This window comes from Rhinolophus sinicus, chromosome 4 (genome assembly GCF_057876585.1).
Source record: "Rhinolophus sinicus isolate RSI-liver-muscle chromosome 4, RSI-T2T, whole genome shotgun sequence".
NCBI lineage: Eukaryota > Metazoa > Chordata > Mammalia > Chiroptera > Rhinolophidae > Rhinolophus > Rhinolophus sinicus.
The window spans coordinates 60435977-60460984 of record NC_142504.1 but is presented as its reverse complement, the minus strand read 5'-3'; the positions used below and the strand labels follow the sequence as shown (position 1 = coordinate 60460984).

At 49.8% G+C, this 25008-nt stretch overlaps 2 protein-coding genes and 1 pseudogene across 4 annotated transcripts in view; 2 read left to right on the top strand and 1 right to left on the bottom strand.

Moving 5' to 3' along the window:
- The window catches only part of PODXL2 (podocalyxin like 2), a 57854-nt gene extending 42049 nt beyond the window's left edge, over positions 1 to 15805 (top strand). For 2 of the 3 annotated variants that reach the window (XM_019718599.3, XM_019718598.3), the window contains exons 5-8: positions 11392 to 11548; positions 12123 to 12184; positions 14537 to 14716; positions 15351 to 15805. In XM_019718599.3, the coding sequence (XP_019574158.2) occupies positions 11392 to 11548; positions 12123 to 12184; positions 14537 to 14716; positions 15351 to 15563 (612 nt within the window). In that variant the 3' untranslated portion in view covers positions 15564 to 15805. The other variant, XM_088797870.1, reaches the window with a different exon arrangement.
- Positions 3632 to 4732, bottom strand: LOC109438618 (histone H3.3-like; annotated as a pseudogene).
- Positions 15806 to 16189: 384 nt separating the features above from the next.
- Positions 16190 to 23059, top strand: ABTB1 (ankyrin repeat and BTB domain containing 1). Its single transcript, XM_088797611.1, is given in 16 exon segments — positions 16190 to 16311; positions 17206 to 17265; positions 17881 to 17900; positions 18470 to 18508; positions 18511 to 18610; positions 18774 to 18932; positions 19031 to 19077; positions 19477 to 19510; positions 19512 to 19591; positions 19678 to 19799; positions 20089 to 20187; positions 20293 to 20462; positions 21901 to 21966; positions 21968 to 22027; positions 22029 to 22098; positions 22184 to 23059. Coding segments are annotated over 16 exon segments (1455 nt in total). The 3' UTR covers positions 22391 to 23059.
- Positions 23060 to 25008: the final 1949 nt, after the last annotated feature.

Here is a 25008-nt window from a genome sequence, read left to right as displayed (position 1 = left end):
GTGAGTTCAGTCCATTTACATTTAGGGTGATTATTGATATGTGAGGATTTCCTGTCATTCTATCTTTAGTTTTCTGGTAAAGCTGTGTCTCCGTTGTTTCTTTGCCTTTTTGTTGTTGTCTATTATTTCTGTGTGGTGGTATTCTATGATGTTTACCTCTGTTTCTTCTTTTATTTCAGTATATATTTCAGTTCTGTATTTTTTTTGAGTGGTTACCCTTAAGTTTATGTAAAAGAAAGTTTGATATTTAGAGTATTCCATTATCTTCAGCACGCTTACTTTCTCCATTCCCCTATTCCGGTTCAGGCCTTTACTCTCCCCCTTTTTGACTTTTGGTTGCCACAAATTGTCCCTGTTGATGGTGGTCGAATAGCCTCCTTTAGTATTTCTTGTAGTGCAGGTCGTGTATTAGAAAATTCCCTCAGCTTCTGTATGTCTGGAAAGGTCTTTATTCCTCCTTCATATCTAAAGGATATCTTTGCTGGATATATTATTCTTGGCTCATGATTTCTCTCTTTCAATAGTTTGAATATTTGGTTCCACTCCCTCCTGGCTTGTAGAGTTTCTGCTGAAAAATCTGATGATAATCTAATGGGCTTTCCTTTGTAAGTTACCGTCTTCTTTTCCCTGGCTGCCTTGAGGATTCTTTCTTTGTCGTTGATTTTAGACAGCTTCAATACAATGTGCCTTGGAGAAGGCCTGTTGGGATTGAGGTAACTAGGTGTTCTATTTGCTTCTTGGATTCGAGGGTCCAGTTCTGTCCACAAATTTGGGAAGTTCTCATCGACAATATGTTTGAATATATTCTCTGTTCCCTTCTCTCTTTCTTCTCCTTCTGGTATGCCCATTATTTTTATATTGCTCTTTCTGATGGAGTCTGAAAGTTCTTGTAGAGTTCTTTCATTTCTTTTAAGTCTCAAGTCTCTTTGTTCTTCTATCTGTGTCATTTCCAGGTTTCTATCTTCGATGTCACTGATCTTTCCTCCATGTGGTCAACTCTACTACCTAAGCTGGTGATTTCATTCTTAATTTCTTCTATTGAGTTCTTAATCTCCAGAAATTCTATTTGGTTCTTTTTTAAGATTTCAATCTCTTTCGTAAAATGCTCATGCTGTTCTTTGATTGAGTTTCTGAGTTCATTTAACTGCCTATCTGTGTTTTCTTGTATCTCGTTGAATTTTTTCAGAACTGCAGTCTTGAATTCTCTGTCATTTAAGTCACATATTTCTGTATCTTTAAGTGCCTTTTCTGGAGATTTTTCACTTTCTTTCTGGGCTATCTTGTTGCCTTGGTTATTCATGGCGATTACTGGTTTACTATTTCTCTTCCTAGACATCTACTGGAGTGACTTCTGCAACAAGTTGATAGGAAGAGGTCTTTCTTTTGTTTTCCAGTACTTGTTGGTAGAATGTTTTACTTTTTCTCCGACTGCAGGCTCTTTTTTCCCCTCTCTCACAAGGTAGTGCTATGTTTTCTCTGCACTACTCTAGCTTCTCTCACAATGGGGGGGATTCCCTGGGAGATGGGCTTCTCCTCTGTTAATAGTTCGACTAGGTCACAGGGCGCAGTGTCCGGGTGGGTATGCGGAGAGCTTTTGATGTTCCAAAGCTCTTCCAGCTCCTGATTCAGAGCCCGTATGTTTCAGCAGTTCTGTTTACTCCTGCAGGGATCCGCCCAGATAGGTGGGGCCAGGGGCGGGGTGAGCTGTGAGAGGTGGCCCAGAGCAATGGCGGCGACCACCACCACAGCCGGTCCTGCTTCCACAGCTCTCTCCCCTTTGCCGGAACTAGTTGGGCTGTGAATTTGTGTCTGTGGGTCACAGTTCTCAAATATAGCAAATTTTCTGTTGTTTTGATCTGACACTGCTACTGTTTCGCTTCTAGCACCGGGCAGGTGGGGGCGGGCGAGCTCTGGGAGGGGAGGGAGGGGGCGGCTAGTCTCAGTGCCTAAGGCTCCGTTCTCTGCTCGGCAGTGCGGGCTTAAACCACCGTGTTCAGCCTTTTTCCCTCAGTCTTTTCTCCGAGGTCTCTGCCGTGAGCGTTGGGTTCAGCCGAGTTATATGCTGTCCCCTCAGCCCTGTGGAGCCGTGGTGGAGCCCTAGCAGTCCGAGTTCTTCCCTCACTCGCAGCTGCGGTAGTTCCGGGAAGCAGCGAGCTCGGCACACTGAGCTAGGTCTGCGTCCCGCGCCCGCGCGGCTCCGTCTCCGCGCACTTCTCCCTTTCCTCCTCCCTCCACTCGCACGAATCTCCCACCTGTAGGTGATTTCAGTCAGTAGTGGGCCTCTTCGTCTTGCCTGTCTGCTGTGCAGGGAGTTCTTTGTGGAGTTTTTGTTGTTCGATTCTTTGTAAATTCCAGGGGAGCTTTACAGAGGCTCACCTCACACCGCCATTTTTTCTATAATGTTTTTATTTGACAGAAATTGCTGTATACCAGAAGCAATGTGTGACACGGAGCATTGTCATGATGGAAGATGATTTAGGGCACGCTTTAAAACATACCTTCTCTCAACTGTAGCTCACACCCGACTGACTGCACTGAACAAGTTGAAACTTATCACACACTATTACTAAGGTTCGATGCACCACTTCCCGTATTGAAGATCCCTGCCTTTCCTTTGAATGGCACTTGGCAGCAGCATTAACCATATGTTTTTTTGTTTGTTTTTACAGTTTAATGTATTTTAATAGCAAACTTACAAGAACGGCAGAGAAGACAGACAACATTAAAAACATGTGCTTGCGTGTAGGACAACTCAGTTAGAAAAGTATAGTGAATGAATGAAATCTGCTGTCTGATAAAAATGCTACAAATGGGCCAGCCCGGTGGCTCAGGTGGTTAGAGCACAGATGCTCCTAAGGCCGAGGTTGCTGGTTCGATTCCCAAATGGGCCAGTAAGCTGTGCCCCCTACCTCTAAGATTGTGAACAACGGCTCTCCCTGGAGCTGGTCTGCCTTGAGTAGCTGGAGGTCGGCATGGGCTGCTGTGTGCTGCCACCGGCTACCATGTGCTGCCAGGAGCAGCTGGTGGCCAGCGTGAGTGGCCAGCAGCCATTGTGCGCAACTGGCAGCCAGTGAGAGCTGCCGTGCACTGCTGTGAGTGGCCACCTACAACTGGTGGCCGACTGCCTCAGCGAAGGCAGCTCAAGGCTCATAATACCACTGGCATGGGCCAGGGAGCTCTGTCCTACACTAGACTGAGAAACAATGGCTTGAACCAGAATGGGGGGGGGGGCGGGAGAAGAAGGGAGAAAAAATACTACAAACACTGTTCAGTCGCCATCAATAAGAAATTTGTTTTAAAAATATCCAAATGCTGGTATTATCCAGAAAAAAATTTAACAGATGTATTTATAATCGTTACAAAGTTAAACTGCTGAAACTTGTTCACTGAAACTATTGACTTGCATTAATGCTTTGTCCCTGCATTTATATTAAAAATTCACACACAAATGAAAAAGGAAAAACTGTCAATACCTGATTTCTGTTCCCTGTTTTTCTACTTGCAATCATATACTTAGGTACCTTTTGACCCCATGGAGGGGGAAAAAAAAAACTAACATAACTACCAATAACAGGAAAAATAATTTGTTTTTTCTTTTAAAGAATGAAATATTTCCCATTATAGTGGATTCTTAAGCACATTCTCCACGTATGCAGTGTGCTAGCTAGATGTCTTTTGGCATAATTGTTACACATTTAGCATGGATAGCACACAGGTTGGTGTCTTCAAAAAGGCCAACCAGATAGGCCTCAATTGCCTCCTGCAAAGCACCAATAGCTGCACTCTGGAAGCGCAGATCTGTTTTTAAGTCCTGAGCAATTTCTTGCACCAGACTCTGGAAAGGAAGTTTGCAAATCAGAAATTCAGTGGACTTCTTTTTTTCTTTTTTTAAAAATTTATATTTTTTTATATATTTATCTTTTTCTTTGAATTTTTTAAAAATCTTTTTTATTTTTTATTAGTTTCAGGTGCACAAGACAAAGCAATACTTAGACGTTTATCATTTATATCCCTCACACTGTGAACCCCCTCTCCCCATCCACTATCCCTCTGACATCGCACACAGCCATTACATTTCCGCTGTCTCTATTCCTAATGCTGTACTCAGCTTCCTGTAACCATATACATACATATATATACATATATACATATATATATATGTATATAAAATTATAGTTGGCATTCATTATTGTTCAGCTTCAGGTGTACAGTGCAGTGATCAGGCATCGACATCATCCCTGAGGTGGAATAAGTCAGACAGAGAAAGACAAATACCATATGATCTCACTTATATGCAGAATCTAAAGAAAAGAATAAGTGAATGAACTAATCAGAAACAGTTTTGGAGACATAGAGGAAAAACTGAGGGTTGCTAGATGGGTGGGGTGGTGGGGATAAGGGGGAAGGTGAGGGGATTAGAGAATAGTTGGTAACCACAAGATGGCCACGGGGTTTTGAAAATTAATTTGGGGAACGTAATCAATAATGTTGTAAAGGTTTTGTAGGGTATCCGATGGACACGTGTCCCATTTGGGAGACCACCTCAGGGATGATGCAGTGGACTTCTGATAACGTCTAATTTCCTGGAGTGCCACAGTACCAGGCCTGTGACGATGAGGTTTCTTCACCCCTCCAATAAAAGGCGCACTCTTGCAAGCGGCTTTTGTAGCCAGTTGCTTTCTGGGTGCTTTATCACCAGTCAATTTGTGGCAGTCTGCTTTGTATGAGCCATGGTGTAGAGATCTTCTTACTTACCCCCTTCTCCTTTGGCTGGAGCTCGGCGAGCTAGAGTGGCGCTGACATTAGAGAGCCACAGCAGTGAGGCAGCGGTAGCTGTGAACACCTCATTCACCTTATATTTTGATCACAAGGGAAAGGCTCCGTGTCACACATCGCTTCTGGTATAGCAATTTCTGTCAAATAAAAACATTATGGTGTGTCCTCATCCACCTTATTCATGGGATCTGGCACCATGCGACTTCTGACTCTTCCCAAAGTCAAAATGATTTGGGACATCGAGGCAGCCACAACAGCACAATTAAAGACACGAAAGAGGACTTCCAGAACTGCTTCAGAAAGTGGCAAGAACGATGGGCTAAGTGTATTTGAAGCGAGGGGGAGTATTTTGAGGGGGAAATGGCAATGTATCTTTTACTATGATACATTTTTTTAATTTAAACATTCACTGTATGTTTTGATCACACCTCGTACATGCATGTGTTTAACCCGAAAGTGACCAATGAGGTGTTTTCTTTCCAGCATCATTATAAACGGATGTATTTTAACATATTGATGTGTTTTCATCCACTGCACTTATTATTCTTATTGATGCTCAAATGCCCTGTCTTTACTCAGCGAAAGCCTCTTTGTGTTGGATTCTGAGTCCTTTCAACCAACCTATTAGTATTTGGTAGTTTATTCTAATAAGATGTTCCAGGCTCATCTTGTATGTTCCCTCCCCCAGACACAGAATCAACATTTCTCCAAGCTCTCATTCCTTTTCTTGAAAAATGGTACTTAGAGACCACAGTAAAGGTAAAGGGTACCTTTAAATATTTGGTATACATACTTGAACAATAAAGTCTAAAGATAATATATCTCTTCTCTTTTCAAATGACACGTAGGTGTTAAAATGCTTTCATTCTGCTTTCCCTTTTTTTGTCTTACTATTCTCATCTAATATTTGTTATCTACCTAATAATTAGTCATTATTTTTATGGTGGAATTTTTTATGGTGTTAAAAAAACTAACTTAAAATGTACCATCTTAATCATTTTTAAGTATACAGTTGTGTTAAGTGTATTAACATTGTTGTGAAACAGATCTCTGGAACTTTTTCATCTTGCAAAACTGAAACTCTGTACTTATTAAACAGCTCCCTCCTTCCCCACCCCTTCAGCCCCTGGCAACCAATGTTCTACTTTCTGTTTCTGACTTTGACTCCTCTAGGGACTTCATATAAGTGGTATCTTACAGTATTTGTTTTGGCTTAGTTCACTTAGCATAATATTCTCAAGGTCCATCCATATTGCAGCATGTGTCAGAATTTCTTTCCTTTTTAAGGCTGAATAATATTCCATTGCATTGACAGACCACATTTTGTTTGTGCATTCATCCATCAATGGATAGTTTGGTTTCCACCTTTTGGCTATATGAATAATGCTGCTATGAACATGGGTGTACAAATATCTCTTCAAGACCCTGCTTTCAGTTATTTTGGGTATATACCCAAAGTGGAATTACTGGATCATATAGTAATTCTATTTTTAATTTTTTGAGTTACTGGCATACTGTTTTCTACAGTGGCTGCACCATTTTACATCCTTATCAACAGTGGACAAGGGTGCCAATTTCTCCACATCCTCACCAACACTTGTTATTTCCTGGTTTTTTGGTAATGGGTGTGAGGTGGAATCTTATTATGGGTTTGATTTGTACTTCTCTGAAGATTAATGATGTTGAACATGTCATTATTATTAACAGTCAATGCTTATTTCACTTTATCAATGTATTCATTTCTTTGCTGACTTGTCTTCTCACATCCCCACTCCTTTCTTCTGGGTTTAACTTCCTTTTCCCTGAAATATATCTTTAGTGGCGCTTTCTGCAAAGATATCTCAGCCTTTTATTTATGTAAAAATGCCTTTAATTTTCTCGTTTTTTTTTCTATCTTTTTATTTTGATATAATTTCAAATTTACAGAAAGAATAGTACAAAGAAACCCATATAACCTTCAGCCAGATTCACCAATTATTATCATTTTTTCAAACCATTTGAGAGTAAGGTGAAGACATCATTCCCTTTTTCTCCTATCCCTAGGTACATTAGTATTTCCTCAGAATAAGTATTCATTTTTTAGACAACTATAGTACAATTATCAAAATCAGGACATTAGCACTGATTGAAAACTGTAATCTATAGACCTTATTTAGGTTATACTAGTGGCCCAATAATGTTCTTTTTAGCTTCTTTTCTCCTGGTTCAGGATCTAATCCAGGATCATACATTGCATTTGGTTGTCATGTCTCTTTACTTAATCTGGAAGAAAAGTTACTCAGCCTTTCTTTGTGTTTAATGACCTTGACATTATCAAAGAGTAATAGGAGTAATGTGCATAAAAAATAATGGGGCTATATATAGAGAACATGTCTTCAGAAAAAGAGAGAAAAGTGCTCACAGTCTCACAGGGAAGGTCTTTCAAGTTAGAGCTTTAGTTTGAGGAATTTGATCCTCGTGGTCTAGACAGACTCACTGGCTTCTCCAATTTTACCTAAAATATCATAGTTTATTAGTTCCCCTTTTGGTGTACTTATAAACTTGAAATATAGTTAGGTTTATTTGTTTCTGTTTGTGTTCAATTTTAGTTTTTTCCTCATCTTTGTTGATTTAGTTGTGTTTTTGAGTATGTAAAACATTACTGTGGTTCTAAACATCTAAATGATACACAAATGTATATTTAAAGAACTACCATTCTCCCCATCATTTCTTTTGTTCCATCTCCACCCATTCCTTCTGTGTAACCAATCTCATTAGTTTCTGGTTATCTTTCCTGGGTTTCTTTTTATAGAAATAAGCAGATGTATAATTTCTTCTTTCTTTCTTGCAGAAAAGGTAGCATACTATTTATGTTTGTATTCATTTGCTAGGGCTGTCATAACAAAGTACCACAGACTGGGTGGCTTAAGCAATAGAAATTTATTTCCTCACAGTCCTGGAGGCTGAAGATCCAAGATCAAGGTGTTGGCAGGTTTGCTTTCTCCTGAGCCCTCTCTCCTTGGTTGCAGATGGCTGTCTTCTCCCTCTGTCCTCACATGGTCCTTCCTCTGTTTGTATCTATGTCCTAATCTCCTCCTCTTGTAAGAACACCAGTCATTGGATTAGAGCCCACCCTAATGACCTCATTTTAACTTAATCACCTCTTAAAGGCCCTATATCCAAGTACAGCCATATCTTAGATACTGGGGGTTAGGGCTTCAACAACTCAGTCCATAAAAATACTCTTTCATTTTGCTTTTTCCGCTTAACAATATATTCTGGAAATCACTGTATGTCAGTTTATGGAGGTAATTCTTAATCATTTTTTGTACAACTGAATAATACTCCATTATGTATGTGTACCACAGTTTATTCATCACATTTCCTTTGTATGGGAATTTGGGTGGTTTCCAACATTCTATAAGTACTTACAGTGCTGCAATTAATAATATACTGTACATGTATTTTTGTGTCGTTGGTATATATATTCAGAGTAAATTCTTAGAACTGGGATTGCATATGCAGTTTGTTATATATTGCCAAATTTCCATTGCTCTTCGTTGTTATTGTAACTTTGTTGGGCCTTATTTTTCCATCTATAGTGTCTTTTAATAACACTTTTATATTTTCTATGTCTTTAAAATCTCTCTGATGCATTCTGGGTGATTTCCTAGCTCTAACTTCCAAATGAATAACTCTCCTCAGTTGTGTCTAATTTTATGTTTGACCCATCCAATTGAGTCTTTAATATAGATAACTGTTTTATATTTTTAGAGTTTCTGTTTGGTTTCAAATCTCTCCCTTTTTTCATTTTGTTCTCTTCTTTCTTAATGGTTTCTTTTCCTTCTTTAATTATTTTAAACATATATATTTTATAATCGCTTTCATATTTAGTGATAACACATCTTGTCATGTCAGTCCTCCTATCTGTTGCATTTGTGCCTTGTTCCCTCCTATGGCTCATCATTTATTGTGATCTCATTTTCAACCCCAGGTTATAAAAGAATTCCTACAGAATGGTTTCAAGGAACCATCAGGAGTTCCAGTAGTCCCAGATCAGCTTCAATCTTAATTTCTTGGTTTGGATTTATATGCCACAAAGGACTACAAGTTTGGGCTCCACACCCAGGTGAAGTGCAAGCCTGGGTTTTAAGTGATCTTAGGTAACCTTTTTTTCTCCTTCCCATGGACACAGGCACACCCTTTGCAGCTCTTCTAGGTGAGTGGGAAGTTTTTCAAGTCCCCATTTCACTGAAAGGGCTGCTCTTTGAGGCTCTATCCTGGTACTCTGCTGTGTTCTCCACCTTGCTTGGAGCAGGAACACATTTCCTGTTTCCATGTGAGCATTGAAAGCCAGGCCTCCAGCTCCTGGATCCTATATCTGGGTCCTGGAACCCCAGGAATTATTATGGCTTTAGTGCCTGCTTACTCTTCCGGCTTTGAGTTCCCTCTGTTTCTGCCTCCTTTGAGCTTAAGCTTGAACAGCTTTTAGAACATCTTCATTGTTTTATTGTATTTTATCTAGTATTTCTATGTGTTTGTAGCAAGGTGGGACAGTAGGACTTCAGTTCCATCTGCCATATTGCCAAAAATCAAAATGATCTGATGGGTAATGAATGACATGTCCCTTCCTGTTTGCCATAAGCACCATCCTAATGGAGCTGCAGCCCCTACAGTGGGAGCAACTGTGTGATGTGCAAGAAGGATCATCTGCCCAGCAGTCAACAGGGAACTTAGAGTGACACCCACAAGTACTGCACTTCGGGAAAGCTCTAAAACTTCCAATACACACCCAGAAAAACCCACAGATCTGCAGTGTACAGCTTGATGGGTTGCCTCGCTGAAGACCACAGACTCACAATATCAATTCTGGGAGAATCTGATGACTATGTATTTCATATCATTTATGTTTTAGGTGGGAGCTGAGTGTCAGTGGCTGGGAGAGCAACCCTGGCTTTGGAATCTAAGTAATCTGGGTTCAAATCCTGGTTATGCCATTTGTCAGCTCCATGACCTTTAGCAAAATACTACACTTCTCTGAGCCTCAATTTCCCCATATCAAAATGTGGGCATTGGTCCTAACACCCTGAGCTTACTGTGAGGATTAAGTCGTACAGACAGTTGGACCCAGGAAAATGTAGGGCATGCACAGGGAGGGAGGAGGCACTGCCCATGGCAGGAGGGTGTTTTTTTCTGCAAGCACTGGGGCTGCTGGTTCACAGTGCATTCACCCTGCACCCTGCTCAGGCATATGCAGGCATGCACCCCTACCCTATCCATACACACACATGTGAAGGTAGTAAGAACCATTTCAGGAATTAGGGCTTTCCCAGCTGCATGTGGCTATCTCCAGGTACCAATTTTCTCCCAGATTCAGAACTTAGTTGGGTTTCTGTTAGGCCAGTGAGTGCCAAGTCTTGACCCTGAACTTAGCACTTGTCATAGTATCAAGGAACTTCAGTCACCCTGGTGACCTTCAGGTTGGCATGACAACCAAGGAAAGCTCATTAGCTTGGGCTCTAGCATAAAGGAGATTAGGAATGTCGGGGTACAATGGGAGTGTTCTGGTGAGACCTCATGGGCAGCCTTGGCTTGCAGCTTTACAGCAGGGCACTTAAGAGAGAGCTGAGCAGCTGGGAGATGGGTGTCTGGCTGGGAACTTTAGATGCCAGGAACAGGGAGATTGTTGACTTCCCAGTTACAGGAGGGAGAAGGCTGCTGGAGAAGAGCAGGGGGTTGGGGAGCTGAGGGGTGGGGGGAGCAGCCACAGGGCCAAAGGATGGTCTCTTCCCAGATGGGGCTAGGTAGGGACAGTGGCAGGCTGGGAACAAGAAGCAGGGTCTTGGCCTCCAGCCCCAGGCTGAGATCTGCCACTCACCGAGCTCCTGCTCAGTGCTAAAAAAAAAAGAAAAAAAAAAGAAAAATTATGTCATTACATATATACAAGATCAAGAAAATCTAAACAGTTCAAGAGAGTATCAGATGAGAAAGAAGTCTCCTTATATTCCTCCTCCTGCTCCCAGTCCTGCTTCTGGGGAGGTTACCATTTTAACCATCTCTGTTTTAGTTCTTCTGGTTACCAGAACCACTGTTAGAGTACTCAGATATCTTTCTTGATTCCCCAAGTTTGTGCTGTATGTCTGCAAAGACAGATGAGAGATAAGCATGGTTAGACTGCTTCCCCAAACCTCTCCTCCTGGTTTTTGGTGGCTGCACACATCTTTTGGTGCATTACCCCTACCCTCACACTATACTTGAACATGCAGGCACCATGGGCAATCTTCCGTACTCCTTCACATGCTATACACCCGCTTCCTGGACTTGTCATCATATATGGTCTGTCTCCCCACAGTTCAACTGGGAGTATCCTTGGACAGGCCCCACACCCTCCTTCTGGTGCAAAGCCAGAGCGAGAGACGCACATGGATGCCTGTAGGGAACAAACCCACAGCTTTCACGAAGGCCAAGCTTACAGCTTTTTCAAGCTGTCCAAAGCATTGCCCTCGGGAATAGCTAGATAACCTTTCCCAGTGTTTGGCCTCTGGGTAGAGTTTGGAGTGGGGGGCTGAGCCTAAAGGCAGGGGTGAGTAGAGCCGTCTCCCTCACTGAGCATAGGCTCTCTTTGTGCTCCTGTAGGAGGTGTTCCGGCAGCACCGGGGGCTGCAGCTCTTGGCCCTGGTGGAGGAGGTGCTGCCGCGCCATGGCAGCGACCACCACGGGGACTGGCACATCTCCCTGAGCAAGCCCAGTGAGAAGGAGCAGCACCTTCTAATGACCTTAGTGGGCAAGCAGGGTGAGTGAGGGGGCACCCACAGGAGGGGTGTGTTAGCATGTCTGGGGAGAGGGTCCAGGAAGGCAGTGGGAGACAGGTTGGTTTGACATTTCCGGAGGCCATAGGAGCTCTCCAACAGAACTGTGGAAAAGTGCAGCCAAGGCTGGTGGACATGGACCTCTAGGATAACAGGATGAAAGTTGGACTCCCTAGTTTAGGGTCTGGGAGTACCCATAAGCTTGGAGACAGGAGGAGGGTGAGAACACTGGGAACAGGAGAGGGAAGAGGTGGTTTCAGCATATAGTTGCCAGACAATGGCACTGCACACTGTGGGGTGGGCTGAGAATGTAGCCTTTTGGGCCCATGGAAATGACTGCCTGGTATCACACCTGTCACATTGTGGGCACACCCTGAATCTTTTTAATGAGTCAAACTGGGCAGCAAGCAGAGGAGAGTGGGCATGTATGCCTCATGAGGACTGTGTGTGGTCAGGAGCCAGGGAGTGAGGCTCTGGAAGCTCATCCCAGGGGCCTGGGAGCCTGCAGGGTCTGTACTGCAGTGGCCAAGGCTGTGCTGATGATGGTGTCTCCCCCAGGGGTGGTGCCCACTCAAGATGTCCTTTCCATGCTGGGTGACATCCGCAGGAGTCTGGTGGAGGTAAGAGGACAGAGAGAGCTCTCCTCCTGTTCCTTAAATCTCTGGGAGCAGGGCTGCCTACCCTGAGGGCAGGAGGCGGCCTGTACTGTGCAATGCAAAGGAGCAAAACACAGACTCGCTTTGCAGCTCTTCCTTTCAGGTCTCCTTCTCATAAGACACAGTTCTCATGGGAGAGACAAAGTATATGAGCACTTAACTACCAACTGTACCATACATGGGACAGCCAGGGGCAGAAAGGGGCCACAGAGGGAGTGGTGGTCAGGAGAGGATTCACAGGGGAGGGGACCTCTGAGGGGCATCTTGACATTTAGGTGGGAGTTTTCTGGGTAGACACACCCAGAGAAACACCATGTCTGGCCAAGGAGCTGTACAGAAGCCTGGTGGGTAGGAGCACGTACTGCAGCTTCAGAACCACAGAAGAAAGCACGAGGGGCCTGGACAGGCTTTGGAAACCATGGGAGTCTGCAGTGCTTGGCCATCTGGGATTGAAGGGCGGGGCTCAGCACAGCAGACAGCGCTGCCTTCTGGAGAGGCACCCCTGACCCAGCACCTGGCCCTTCCTGGACACCTGGGCTGAGGAAACAGGCTAGCCAGCCTCGCCTCCTGAGCTGCTTGCTGCACCTGTGCAGAGTGGAGCAGAGCCATGGCTGATGGGAGGGGCAGGTCCCCATTGGTCCTCCTGCCCTTCATTCCACCTTCCTTCATGAGGACAGTCACCATCTCCACCAAAACCCCATCCACTCACTGTGAAACCATGATCTGTCTTCAGTTCTCCCCCTGGGGGGCTGTGCACTATTTGACAGCAAAGATGAGCTGTGCATGGCTGTGGCTGCCCCCTTGTCTAGTAATGCAAGGCTGAGGAGTGGATGACATGGGGGTTCTGTTTTTTCTGATAAGCATGTTGAGTACTTACTGAGTGCCATACTGTGCTGGGTTCCCTCACCACCACCCCAGGGCTTGTGAGCATTAAGTAAGGCACCCTGTTGAGTACTTTTGGTACTCCATTTAAGATGAGAGCTGGAGCCCAGAGAAGGGTGGTGACTTACCTGCGATTGCACAGATAGTAGTGGTAGAGCCAGGTTTTGGACTAGGCCTGAATGACTCAAGACCCTGGGCTTTCACCACGATGCTGTATTTATACCACCCAGATGGTTTCTGAGAGCTATTCGGGTTGTGATTGTCTGAGTTCGTGAACACTGGGAGCTGGTGGGAACGGGCTGACCTTGACCTTTTTTTTACAGACCCTCCTGCCTCTTTTCCCAGCCCTGGGTGTTCTAGCTTTACTGGACACTTCATTCTGACTGACGTGGCCAAAAGGAATGCTAGGCCTTTGGAAGTATATTAGTGGGAAAATATAGCAAGTTCTAGCTATATTGAAAAATGGACGCTTGATAACTTAAGTCAATAGAGAAAAGTACTGGAAATATACAGTTCACAGAAACCAAGGAAGAACTGAACAACTGGCCTAACAAAGGGGAGCACAAGGCAGAAAGGGGGCTCCCAGGTCTCTGTACCAGGAGCCTGGAGCCAGTACCTTCACCCTGGCACCTGTCATCTGAGGAGGGCACCTTACTTTCTTTGCTCTCCTCTGCCTGGATGCTGATTTCTGGAGAAAACATCTGCTGGGCCAGGTCAAGGCACAGCAGCCTCTGGGCCAGAGAAATCAGGCCCACCCAAGACAACCTGTAGTGTTGGAGTCGCGCTGGGCAGCTAAACATCACTGGTGACCACTCTAGTTGGAAAAGGGAGGAAGCTGGGAGGCTGGGGGTGGCCCATGATGTGGACTGTTCCCAGCATCGCCTGCACTGTCTCTGGCCCATAATCACCCGAATGATACCAAAATACCCCACCCTCAAGGTGGACGCTGTTGTTTCAGGGGACTGGTTCAGTAGTGGTGTGTGGCAGAGGATGTGTGCCGAGATCATAGCTGCCCTTGTCTGTTTTTATTTTTGTTTTTTTTTAATGGGTGGGACAGGTGTGGGGGTCTCTATCTAGTTTGCATCTTGACTGGCAGCATGGGAGGAGCCGGCCTCAGTGGGGGCTCAGGGCCACAACCAGGTGGGTTTAGAGACCAATTTCTGTCCCAGCAGGGTCAGGGTCATGCAGAGCCGTGGTGGTGACGTGAGGGGAGGCCAGGAATGGAGCTGTGGGACAGAGAGGCTTGGAGTTGCCCTCAGGTGCATAGGGTAGGCATAGGGCAGAGACAGTCCCTCAGGAACACAGCTTCAGGAGCCAGGAGTGTGCCAGCTCCTCAAAGCCTGTTCCTGTCCCTAAACCCCAACCCCACGGGCCTGTGAGGAGCCATAGTACCGCTGGACCTCAGCTGAGGAGCCTGGCTTCTCCTGCCCCCAGATTGGCATCCAGAACTACTCCATGACAAGCAGCTGCCAGGCCCGGGCCAGCCAGGTGCGTAGCGACTATGGAACACTCTTTGTGGTGCTGGTGGTCATCGGTGCCATCTGTGTCGTTATCATCGTGCTGGGCCTGCTCTACAACTGCTGGCAGCGCCGGCTGCCCAAACTCAAACACGTGGTGAGTGTAGGGGGCAGGTGGGGCAGGGGTCCTGGACTGGGGGTGGTGCAGGTGGAATGGGAGTGCCCAGCGAGATCCATCATCTGAAGACTCAGTGTCCTCATCTCAGGTGGGCTGGCAGTGGTTATCCTGGGATGGGGTACTGCAGGTGAGGCCATTTGTCCAGTGCCTGCATCCCAGTTGCCCCTCTGTGCAGGGCACCAGCCCCACCCACAGGGGTCCTCCATGGCACTAGCCCCTCCTGGGGGCAGGCCTGAGCTTATCTGCATGTCTCAGCAGAGAAGCTCTGGGTCAGTAGTGCCCAGGGGTCATGAAAAGGTTCCCCACAAAGGAGAGGGTATGGCAGGACTTCTGTGTTCTCTGGAGTCTATAAAGAGGCCGTTGGAAGGGGTCATCTGGTACCACAAGCTTGTTTAGTCAAAGGATCAATAGAATTATTTAAAGAAAGGAGTTGAGCTGTGGAGAAAGTGGCATCTGTGCAGGGTTCCCTGTGTAGAGCTTGACACAAAGGGAAGGAACAATTAAGTGACTTGTTCAAGGTCACAGGCCAGGTCAATGGGAAACGTGCAGCTGGTGGGGCAGAGGGGGGCCAGGGCCTTCCGCGCTCGCCCAGCGGCCCTATCCCGGCCCGCAGTCGCACGGCGAGGAGCTGCGCTTCGTAGAGAACGGCTGCCACGACAACCCCACGCTGGACGTGGCCAGCGACAGCCAGTCGGAGATGCAGGAGAAGCAGCCCAGCCTGAATGGCGGCGGGGCAGTCAACGGCCCAGGGGGCTGGAGCGCGCTCATGGGAGGCAAGCGGGACCCCGAGGACTCGGACGTATTTGAGGAGGACACGCACCTGTGAGCGCGCGCGCCGGCGCTGCGCCGGGACCAGCAGGCTGACCCGGGGCGTATACAGTCGCGCCCCCTCTCTCCCAGCCCGCCGCTCCCCTGCAGCCGGGCCCCCAGTGTCGCCTCCTGCTTCCCACCAACCCTCGGTACAGTCTTGGCACAGCCCTCCCCTCCCCCTACCCGACGCCTCGAGACGCCAGTCCTGGGACCCCCATTAAAGCCGCCTCCCGGAGCCCACGCCGGGCCCAGCCCGTCCGCCTGCCCGACTCGTTCTTGCTCTGGGGCGGGGGGCGGGCGGGGCGAGCGGGGCGGGGCTGGTGCCTATTTACATCCGGCCCGGGCGCGCCGAAGCCGCTTTCTCTGCTCCCTGAGGTCGTTCGGCTTGTGTCCGCCCACGGATACCAGCGACCTCTCCGCCAGCTGCCGGAAGGGGGACGTGGCCCGAGTGCGGTGAGGACCCCGCTGCCCCGGAGGGGTGCGGGTGGTGTGTGCGGCGCCCTCAGAGGCGTGCAGGGGCGACCACAGGACGGACTGGCGCCTTGGCAACAGCACCCGACCCATTGCAGACCACAAGTCAACAGGCATCTGGGCGCCGAAGCCAGAACCCGGAGGCTGACGGGGACCGCGGCAGCCTTACAAATGGGCGTGCATGGAGGCGGGGTGCTTCTGATGATTTACTCCGGGAGGTCCCGGAACCCGTCCTGGAGGAGAGGACTTGCCACACGGAGGCCCAAAGTTGAAGTGGGCGGAGAGAAGTGGAGGTTCGCCCTCTGAGCACTTGGGGCCAGAGGCCATACTGGGGTCCGGCCTGGGACTCCTGACGTGGCTCCTCTCTCTGGTTCCTCTGGACCTGGCGCTGGGAACACCTAGGACCCAGAAGTAGCCTCTGGTCCCTGGGGATTCGGAAACTCCTAAATACAGCTAAAGCAAGTCTGGCACTGAAATCGCCATCCCCTTGGGCCTGGCGGGAAGGGAGAGGCTGCCCCATTGGGATATGGGACACCGCTCTTCCTTGGCCCTTCATTCCCCATTACTTACTCCCACAGCTTCTCTGGGTCCCTCCCTGCAGCAGGTGCCACTTAGGAGTTAGTTGATAACTCCCAAAGCTGAATACTACTGAGCCCTTCAGTATCCAACCTGGACATCCGCCCAGGCTGTCCTGCTCAGTAAGGGTTCCACCACCATCTATGGTGATCCCCTTACCTTGACATCTCACCAGCTACCTGTCTCCTGACTTGCTCCTTCTAGAATCTGTCTACTTTTTGCTCGCTTCCACACCACCAGGATGCCTGCAGCAGCCTCCTCTGGTTCCCCTGCCTCAAGCAGCCAGAGGCCCCGGGCAGAAGCAAAGGCCCCACTACTTCCTCCTCTCCCCCAAATGCCTTCAGAACAGAGGCTCAGCCTCTTCAGCTCTGGGGCCTGGCCTCTGATACTCAGGGTCTGCCTTTTGTGTTCCCACCTCCACACCTTGCCTGTGCTGGTCCCTTTGTTTGGAATGTTTTTCCTTCTCTGGTTTAACCTGTCACCTGCCCTCATTTGGAGGAGCCTTCCTTTAGCTAAAAAGGATGTCTTACCTCCTCCCTGGTCCATGGGTCTCCTCTCCCAGACCATGAGCCTCATAATCCCAGGCTCTGACCTCCCCCCTCCCTGCCCAGGTACCTGCTAGAACAGCGAGACGAGGTGAATATATGGGACAAGTGGGACAGCACCCCCTTGTGAGTGTCAGGTGGATGGGGGGTCAGGGTAGGTGGGCAGCCTCTTCAGTCCTGACAACTGCCTCCTGGTACTCCTACCCCTCTGGTATTACGCCTGCCTATGTGGGCATGAGGACCTGGTGCTCTACCTTCTGACCAATGGTGAGAGAGGGGGATGGGGCAGTGGGGGTGTGTGTGTACACATGTGCAAGGGCTCCAAGGCGCATGTACACATTTGCAAACACCCTTGAGTTCTCTCTTTCCTTCACCCCTACACCCAGTCAGCAAACTGTTAACTCTACTTTCAGAACCTGTTCTCTCCTCTGCCCTCTTCCCATCTCCACTGCTCCTACCCAGCCCAGCGACAGCACCTCTCCCTGGACCATCTCTCCCTGGATGCACTGCCAACCTCTTCAATGGTCTTACGGCTGCCCCTTCTGCCCCACCTACAGTCTGTTTTCTATATCACAGCCAAGTCGAGCTCAACAAATTTAGTGGGCTTATCAAAATCCTCTGATGGCTTCCAACAGCATTTAGCATACAACTAGAATGCCTGGCTTTGCCTGGGAGCTACTACACGACCTGCTTCTTCCACTCTGGCCGCTCTTTGGCTCTCCCTTGTGCTTACTGTTCCAGCCACACTGACCTTCTCTCTGGTGTGCCAGTGCTCCAAGCTTGCTCCTACCTCAGGGCCTTCGCACTTGCTATTCTTCCTGCTTTGACTGCCCTTTCCCAGGTCTTTGTGTGGCTGACTCCCTCATGTTAATCAAGTTTCTGCACATTGTCACCACTACAGTGCCCTTCCATGGTCTCCCTATGTGGCAGCTGTCATCACTGTCACTCTTTTTCTGGCTTTGTTTTTCTTCATAGCACTTAATACCATTTGTTAATCTATTTATTGTCCTACCCCACTAAAGTGTCACTTCAGTGACCTGTCTATAGCAGTGTCCCCAGCGCACAGAACAGGGCCAGCCTCTGAGCCTACTCTTTTTAGTATAGTCTGTACTATGAGTGAATATGTGCGTGTTAGTGTACTGGGCTGTGCTTGTGTGCCTAGGCCCTGGAAGTGGATGCTGAGATCATTTGGGAAGGGGTCTCCAGGACTTACTGGCCCCACGTGGGGAGGAGGGAAGGAGAAAGATGGAGAGTAGGATTTCCCCAGGCCCTCCCAGCTGCAGTGTGCAGCCCTATGGCCCGACTGATTGATGAGCCCTGCTGCCCTTAGGAGCCTACTGCGAGGTCAACGCTTTACCCGGAGAGCTCTGCCTTATGGGGCTGCAAGTGATAACATCCACTGGGCGCTGCGTGACAAGCAAGTGACAGCCTCCTGTAGGAGGTGGGACTACTACAATGACTTCCTGCACTGGTGAGATGGAGCACAGAGCATCGGGATGGCTTCTGCCCAGTGGCTCTGTGGTGATGGTAGCCTGCAGGGGGCTGAGGGCTCTCCTGTGGGACTGACTGGGGATCTAGAGTAGTGAGACTGAAGTGCGGTGCTCTGCTGAGTCCTTCCACCTGCCCCTCCCCAGGCTTCTAGATCAGGGCATCCACAGTAATGTGGTCTTTGTGGTACACGGGAAGCCCTTCCAGGCCCATCGCTGCATCCTGGGTGCACACAGCGCCTACTTCGCCAATGTGCTGGACACCAAATGGAAGGGCAAGAGCGTCATCGTCCTCAGGCACCCACTGGTGCCTCCCTGGGCGAGGGGAGGAAGGGAGTAGAGGGACAGCAGGGGGCTTGTGCTAGGCCACACTTTTAATCTTCCCTCCTGGCTGTCTGCCTGCGGATCAACCCTGTGGCCTTTGGGGCCCTGCTGCAGTACTTGTACACAGGTGACCCCCCAGGCCCAGTCTGGCGGCAGGGAGGGGGCTGCATTTCTGTCCAGCAGCAGACGTGGCTGTGGCCTTGGGTGACCTCTTACTACCTGGTACTTTGTCCCCTGACTGGGAGGTGGTTCCACCTGCCTCCTGGGTTGGGTTGGGAGACAGTGAGCTGGTGTGTCTGCTAAGGAAGAGCTTGTTTCACTCACAAACTGATTGCCCCTCCCATCCATTCTGGAGCCTGTAGAATTCAGACAGTGCCTCTGAATGGAGAAACGAAGGCAGCACGTAGGCCTGGAAGTCCCAGCCCTGCAGCCGAATGGCTTGGTGGGAGTGAGCACTTACAGAACTCTGTCCCTGCATACTGCTAATGGCCCCTCTCAGGACCTGAACCTCACACACTGCTCCCAGGCCACGTGGACGTCGGTGTGGAACACATCAGTGACGGAGCGTCTGGGCAAACAATGCCAGTTATTGGACCTACTCAGCGACCTGGAGGCCAAGTGCAAGGAAGTGTCTGAGTTTGGTTTCTGCAGGCTTTGGGATCCAGGGCTTTGCGGGGGAATTGGCAGGGCCAGCCTGTCCCCTGAAGCTGCACTCTCTCCTGTGCAGTGGCATCTCAGTAAGGCACTTATGTGAAGGTGCTAAGCATCAGGCCCCCTGCCCCAGAAGACCCCCAGCTCAGGTAGGACCTGGCCCTACAGGCCGACTGCGCCCTGCCCCCTGAGCTCTGAGTAAGTGCATGGGGGCCTGGGGCTAGGCCTGGTGGGCAGGAGGTGTGTCTGGGGATGGGGGTATGGTAGGTAAGCCCTACATTTGGGTTCAGTTCTCTGTGGCCTTGAGCCAGTCACTTTCGTTTTCTAAGCCTAATTGTTTACTTTCATTGTTGTTTGTCTTGTATTTTGATCTGCAAATGGGGTGGCAGTCCACCCCTCCAGGATCAAGCTAGAGGAGGCTCTTGGCTGAGGCTGGCCTCTGTCTTCTCCCACTTGTTCTAGTGGTGTCTTCTCTCCCACCCTCCAGGGTGACCTAGGGGAGCTGCCCTTCTCTTGCCCCAGTGGCTTCAACATCTGTCCTGATGTTTGCTTCCGAGTAGAGGGTTGGAGTTATCTCTGCCATAAGGTGCCGTCTCCCATGCCCGTCTCCCAGCCCCTTGCCTTAAGCCCTGGGCCAGCTCCTTTGGGCATCGCCCTGGCCCTGGTCTTTCCTAAGCCCAGCCTTCCCTAGGCCTTCTTCTGTGGCTGCAGTGACTACTTCTGGGCCCTGCTATGTGACCACTTGCAAGAGAATGAAGGGATGGAGGCCTCCGGGGGCCTGCCGGCTGTCACCCTGCACAGCCTCTCACCCGACATCTTCACCCAGGAGCTGTACTACATAGACACCGATCCCACGGCGGTGCGGCTGAGGCAGGCTGTGTGCACTGGGCGGGGGTTTGACAGGGTCAGGACAGGTACACAGCCCATGTCACTGTGGGGCTCCAAGGGCGTGCCCCAGTCCTGATTGGCTCCAAGGGGCAGGTTTTCCATGAGACTGGAGAGGGAGTGTGGGATCCATTTGGAGATTTCTTTCAGGCAGAGGGGGCCTCGGTAGGTTCCAGAACAGGAGTGAGTGAAAAGACCCACGTCATGAGCACATGACACTTGGGGACATAAATGTCAGCCACATGGGGTCCCTAAGTTCTCCAGGATGGGTGGGGTCACTAACCCTGAATTCCCACAACAGCAGGGAGCCCTGAGCCTCCTGCCTCTGGGTTGCTACACATTCCTGGGGTTCCCTATTCTCCCATCCCCTGTTCTCTCACAGCCTCCTTGTATCTTCACCTGCCCGAAGGTCCCCTCTAACACAGGGTGACCTGGGCGGCAGCAGATAGTGCCAAGAATATGCTCTGCTGGGGGGGGGGGGGGGGTCGTGTGTGTGTGTGCGCGTGTGTATGAAGGCGACTAATAAAGAGACCCCCAAATATGGTGACTTACAGAATAGAGGTTTGTTTCTCATTCATGTCAACGTGAGTGTTCCCCACCCCACCCCCAAGCAGGTGGCTTACTGGGACCCAGGTTATCCACTCCATCCTGGGCTGCGGGCCATATCCAGCCTGTTTTGTGAATAAAGTTTTGCTGGAAGAGCCACGCCCATTCATTTCTGTGTTGTCCATGGCTGCTTTTGCACGGTGGTAGAGCTGAGCAGAGACCCTCTGGCATGCAGTATTTACCACCTAGCCCTTTAGAGAGCAGTTTTACTGACCCCTCCCCACCTCCTTCATTTCTCCTGCAGCACAGCCCCGCTCTCGGCAGGCTGTCTCCAGCCTGCTCCGTGTGGCCATCTAAAGTCTGGACCAGAGCTGAGCACATGGTCTCTCCCAACACAGGGTACAACTATGGCTATGCCCTAAGTCCCACAGCCTCTGTGGGTGGGAGGGAGCAGTTAAATCGTTACTCCCCCACCCTCAGTAGGGTCCCTGCCTCAGTTTTGACAAGCAACTTTTGTCACTTTTCTGACAGCTTTTCGAGGCAGGCATGATTGTCTGCGCCTCACAGAGGATCTGAGGCACAGAGGTGAAGTAACTTGCCCAAGGTCCCACAGCTAGAATTTTGAGCCCAGATCTGTGTGATTCAGATCTGCCCTGCCTGAGGTATGGGAACCCCAGGCTCTTGTGCCCCTTCTGGTCCCATGGATGCCTGCAGGGATCTGGGCTGTGCACCTGGCATGGGTAGGGAGCTCCTGCTCTGCCTGAAGCCCCCACCCGCTCCCCCATCAGGTCCCAGCCTTGTTGCGAAGCCCCGGACAGGCTTTGGTGACCTCGGGATGCACTCTCCCTCACCCCTTCTTTCACTGCAGCTGCCCCCCCGAGGCAGCCGATGATGTGCTGAGTGTGGCTGACATGTTCCTGTTGCCAGGCCTGAAGTGACTGCGGCCTCAGACTGGCCCAGCTACTGGATGAGGCCAACGTGGTAGGCGTGTGGCGTGACCAAGCTGTTCCGCTTAGCACGTCTCAAGGACCAGTGCACTGAGTATATGGCCAAGGTCATTGAGAAGGTGGGCTGCTGGGAGCTGCAGTGGGTGGGGACAGGCTGCAGGGGGTGGTGGGCAGCAGGGGTGCCCTGAGCCAGCCTGTCCACAGCTGGTGGAGTGGAAGGACTCTGAAGAGGCAGTGCAGGAGGAGGCCAAGGCTGTGGCTGCCTGGCAAGAGCAGGACTCCATCCCCCCGGTGGACGACATCCACTTCCACGTGAGCAGCAGGGTACAGACCTACGGCCACACTGAGGAGACACAGCAGCAGCTCCATGCACTGGAGGACCCGCAGGTGTGCATCGGTCTGGACTGCTGACCACCACTGGGCCAGCTCCTTGCACCCTCCAGGGCATTGTGGGTGGAAGATGCTCAGTAGGGTCCCTCCCCCAGTGTGACTGGGGGGCCCCAGGGAGAGTCACCTAGGGATGAGCCCACTCCCTCCCCCAATTCCTAAACCAACACCCAAGGCTCTAGGGCTGAGCACCACTCAGAGAAACCTGGGGTGGGGTGTCTTAGCACCCCTCCCCAACCCACCCGGCTCTCCCAATTCTGGCTGCTTGCTTCCTAAAACCAAGCCTTCTTCTTCTCCCAGGCACTGATGAGATAGGAAAGTCATAGGTAGTTAGAGACAGGACCGCGGTGGAGGGCATCAAGGCCAGACAAACAATCTCAAAGTGAGATGGGAAAACTGGGGGTAGTCAGGGACACACAGCGAAGGGCCTCAAGGCCAAAGAGAACAGTAACTAACAGAAAAAAAAAAATGTAGAAAAGGGAACTAGGCGGGAGGGGCTACTGCATCAGACTGCAGAGTCAGCTAAGATACCAGCCCAGGTGCAGGAAGGGGAAGGTTCTTGCGGGGGGCGGGGGGGGGGGAGCCCAACTGGCTCCTGATAAACAACTTAATAAAGATTACGCTCCAAGGACATACAGTCTCCAGCTCAGCTTAGCCTGCGAGGTATTCCGTCCAGATCCCCCTCTCTTCGGAGAGCTGTGCTCTTGTGCTTTTTCGCTTTTGCAGTAAAACTGTTCACTGCTTCAATTTACCTCTCTGGGTCCGTGTTCTCATTCTTCGAGTGTGTGAGGCCACGACCCTCAGGCACAAGACAGCATAATCCTATATCACTGAGACACCCAAGAGGGAGCAGGAGAGTTTGTGTGTCAATAAAGCTTGAATTCACTGTGGAAGCCTGAGCCTGTGGGGAAAGAGGATAGTTCTGGAGTTAGGGCCCCTCATGAGGGCATTTAGGTGCCCAGTAGGTGCTCCTCGCGTTGGGGTGGGGGGAGCATGCCTTGGTTCTATAGGCCTTGAGTAGGCCGTCTCTGTCTGTAGGGCGCTGAAATCTGACAGCTGGACTCTGCCCTCATGGCGGGACTCCCTTCAGAGCACAGCTTCCCCCCTGGGCTCCTCTGGATGAAGTCACACTGATCCACCTACCCTCCCTTGGGGGCCCTGGGGCAGGTTTCGTGGGGGTGGAGCTGACTAAGGCCATAGAGGCTGTTTCGTCCTCAGGCCAGGTAAGGACTGGCTTCTGAGCCATAAACATTTCCAGCACTCACTATGTACCATACAGCTGTACTGTCTAACCTTCACTGCCCTGCATTTCACAGGCACAGGGCCTGAGACTGTGCCACAGACAGCACCAGGGGAGACAGGTTCTGGCCAGCCTGGCAGCAGCTTGCTCTGCAGTCCCAGGATGAAGGGCAGGGAGGAGTGGGACAGTGAAGTGAAAGGGAGCAGGAGGCCACTGACCCCAGCCTGGGCCCAGCCTGGTTGCCTCCACTCCCCACCCCATAACCACTGGCTGTGTTGGGCCAGGACGGGGCTGAGGACTGAACATCCATTTTCCCTCAGTCACGGGCCAGCCTCCTTGAGGAAGCCATCCCGGTCTCTCCTGCAGGGCAGTGACATCATTAGGGGAGGTCAGGGGTGGCTTTCTCAGGATGCCCTTCTGGCCTACAGTGCCCTCCCCCAATTTGGGCCCCGAGGCCCAGGCAGCCCCACCCCAAGGCCTTTTGGCTCCATTTTGCCCTGGGAATAGCAGGCTGAGATCAGTGGTGTGCACAGCCCTGAGGAAGAGTCGGAAGCTCACTGATCTTTCACAGGCTGAATGCTGGGTATCTTGGCCCTCCCTGCAGTTGTTTCATACTCCTTCTCATCTTTTTACTCTTGTTTATCATTTTCCAGAACTTTTGGAATCTTTTCTCTCCTCAGTGCATTTCATTTGTGTTTGTCTAGTGTGTTGGTCACATGGGGAAACTTATAAGGTCTGAGACCAAGATGAGTGATCAGTAGAACAAGTTGGCAACAGTTACGGGCTGTAGGGGGCGCGCCAAGCTGTCGTAGGTGGTCCTGCGGGGTGGGGGGCTTGTGCAAGGGCCATGGATCTTGAAAAGGCCCAAGGTGAGACTGGAGGGGTTAGCATAGCCAGAGCCCAGGTCCAGGGCCAGAGGCCAGGAGTTCCTGCCTCTTACTGCCTGGTCACCGTTCTTTACCTCAGTTTGCCCTGTCTGTAAATTGAAGAGGATTTTGATAGTGACTCCCTCCTTGCTTGGAGTGTTAATTGAGTTACTACTTGTGAAGGTCTTAGTGCACCTGTTGTAGTGAACCTGGTGTGTTTATACATGCTGGGCCCCACCTAGGGAGTTGTGAGCAGGGAGTGATAAGGCTGACTTGCGTCTGAAAGTTCACTCTGGTTGGCTTGGGGCACACAGACAGGAAAGGTGAGCCAGTCTAGTGGCCTAAGAGGCATTGGTCCCACCACAGACCACACACTAGCCTTGCCTGTGCCAAGGTACGTAGTAAGAGGTTTAAACATTAAAAACATTGTTTTAATTACTGTGCAATTCTTTTAATAAATATCAGGGGGGAAGTGAACCAGTACATTCAACACGTCTTTTCTTACAGATATTATTTGAAATCATATAAAGTTTGTT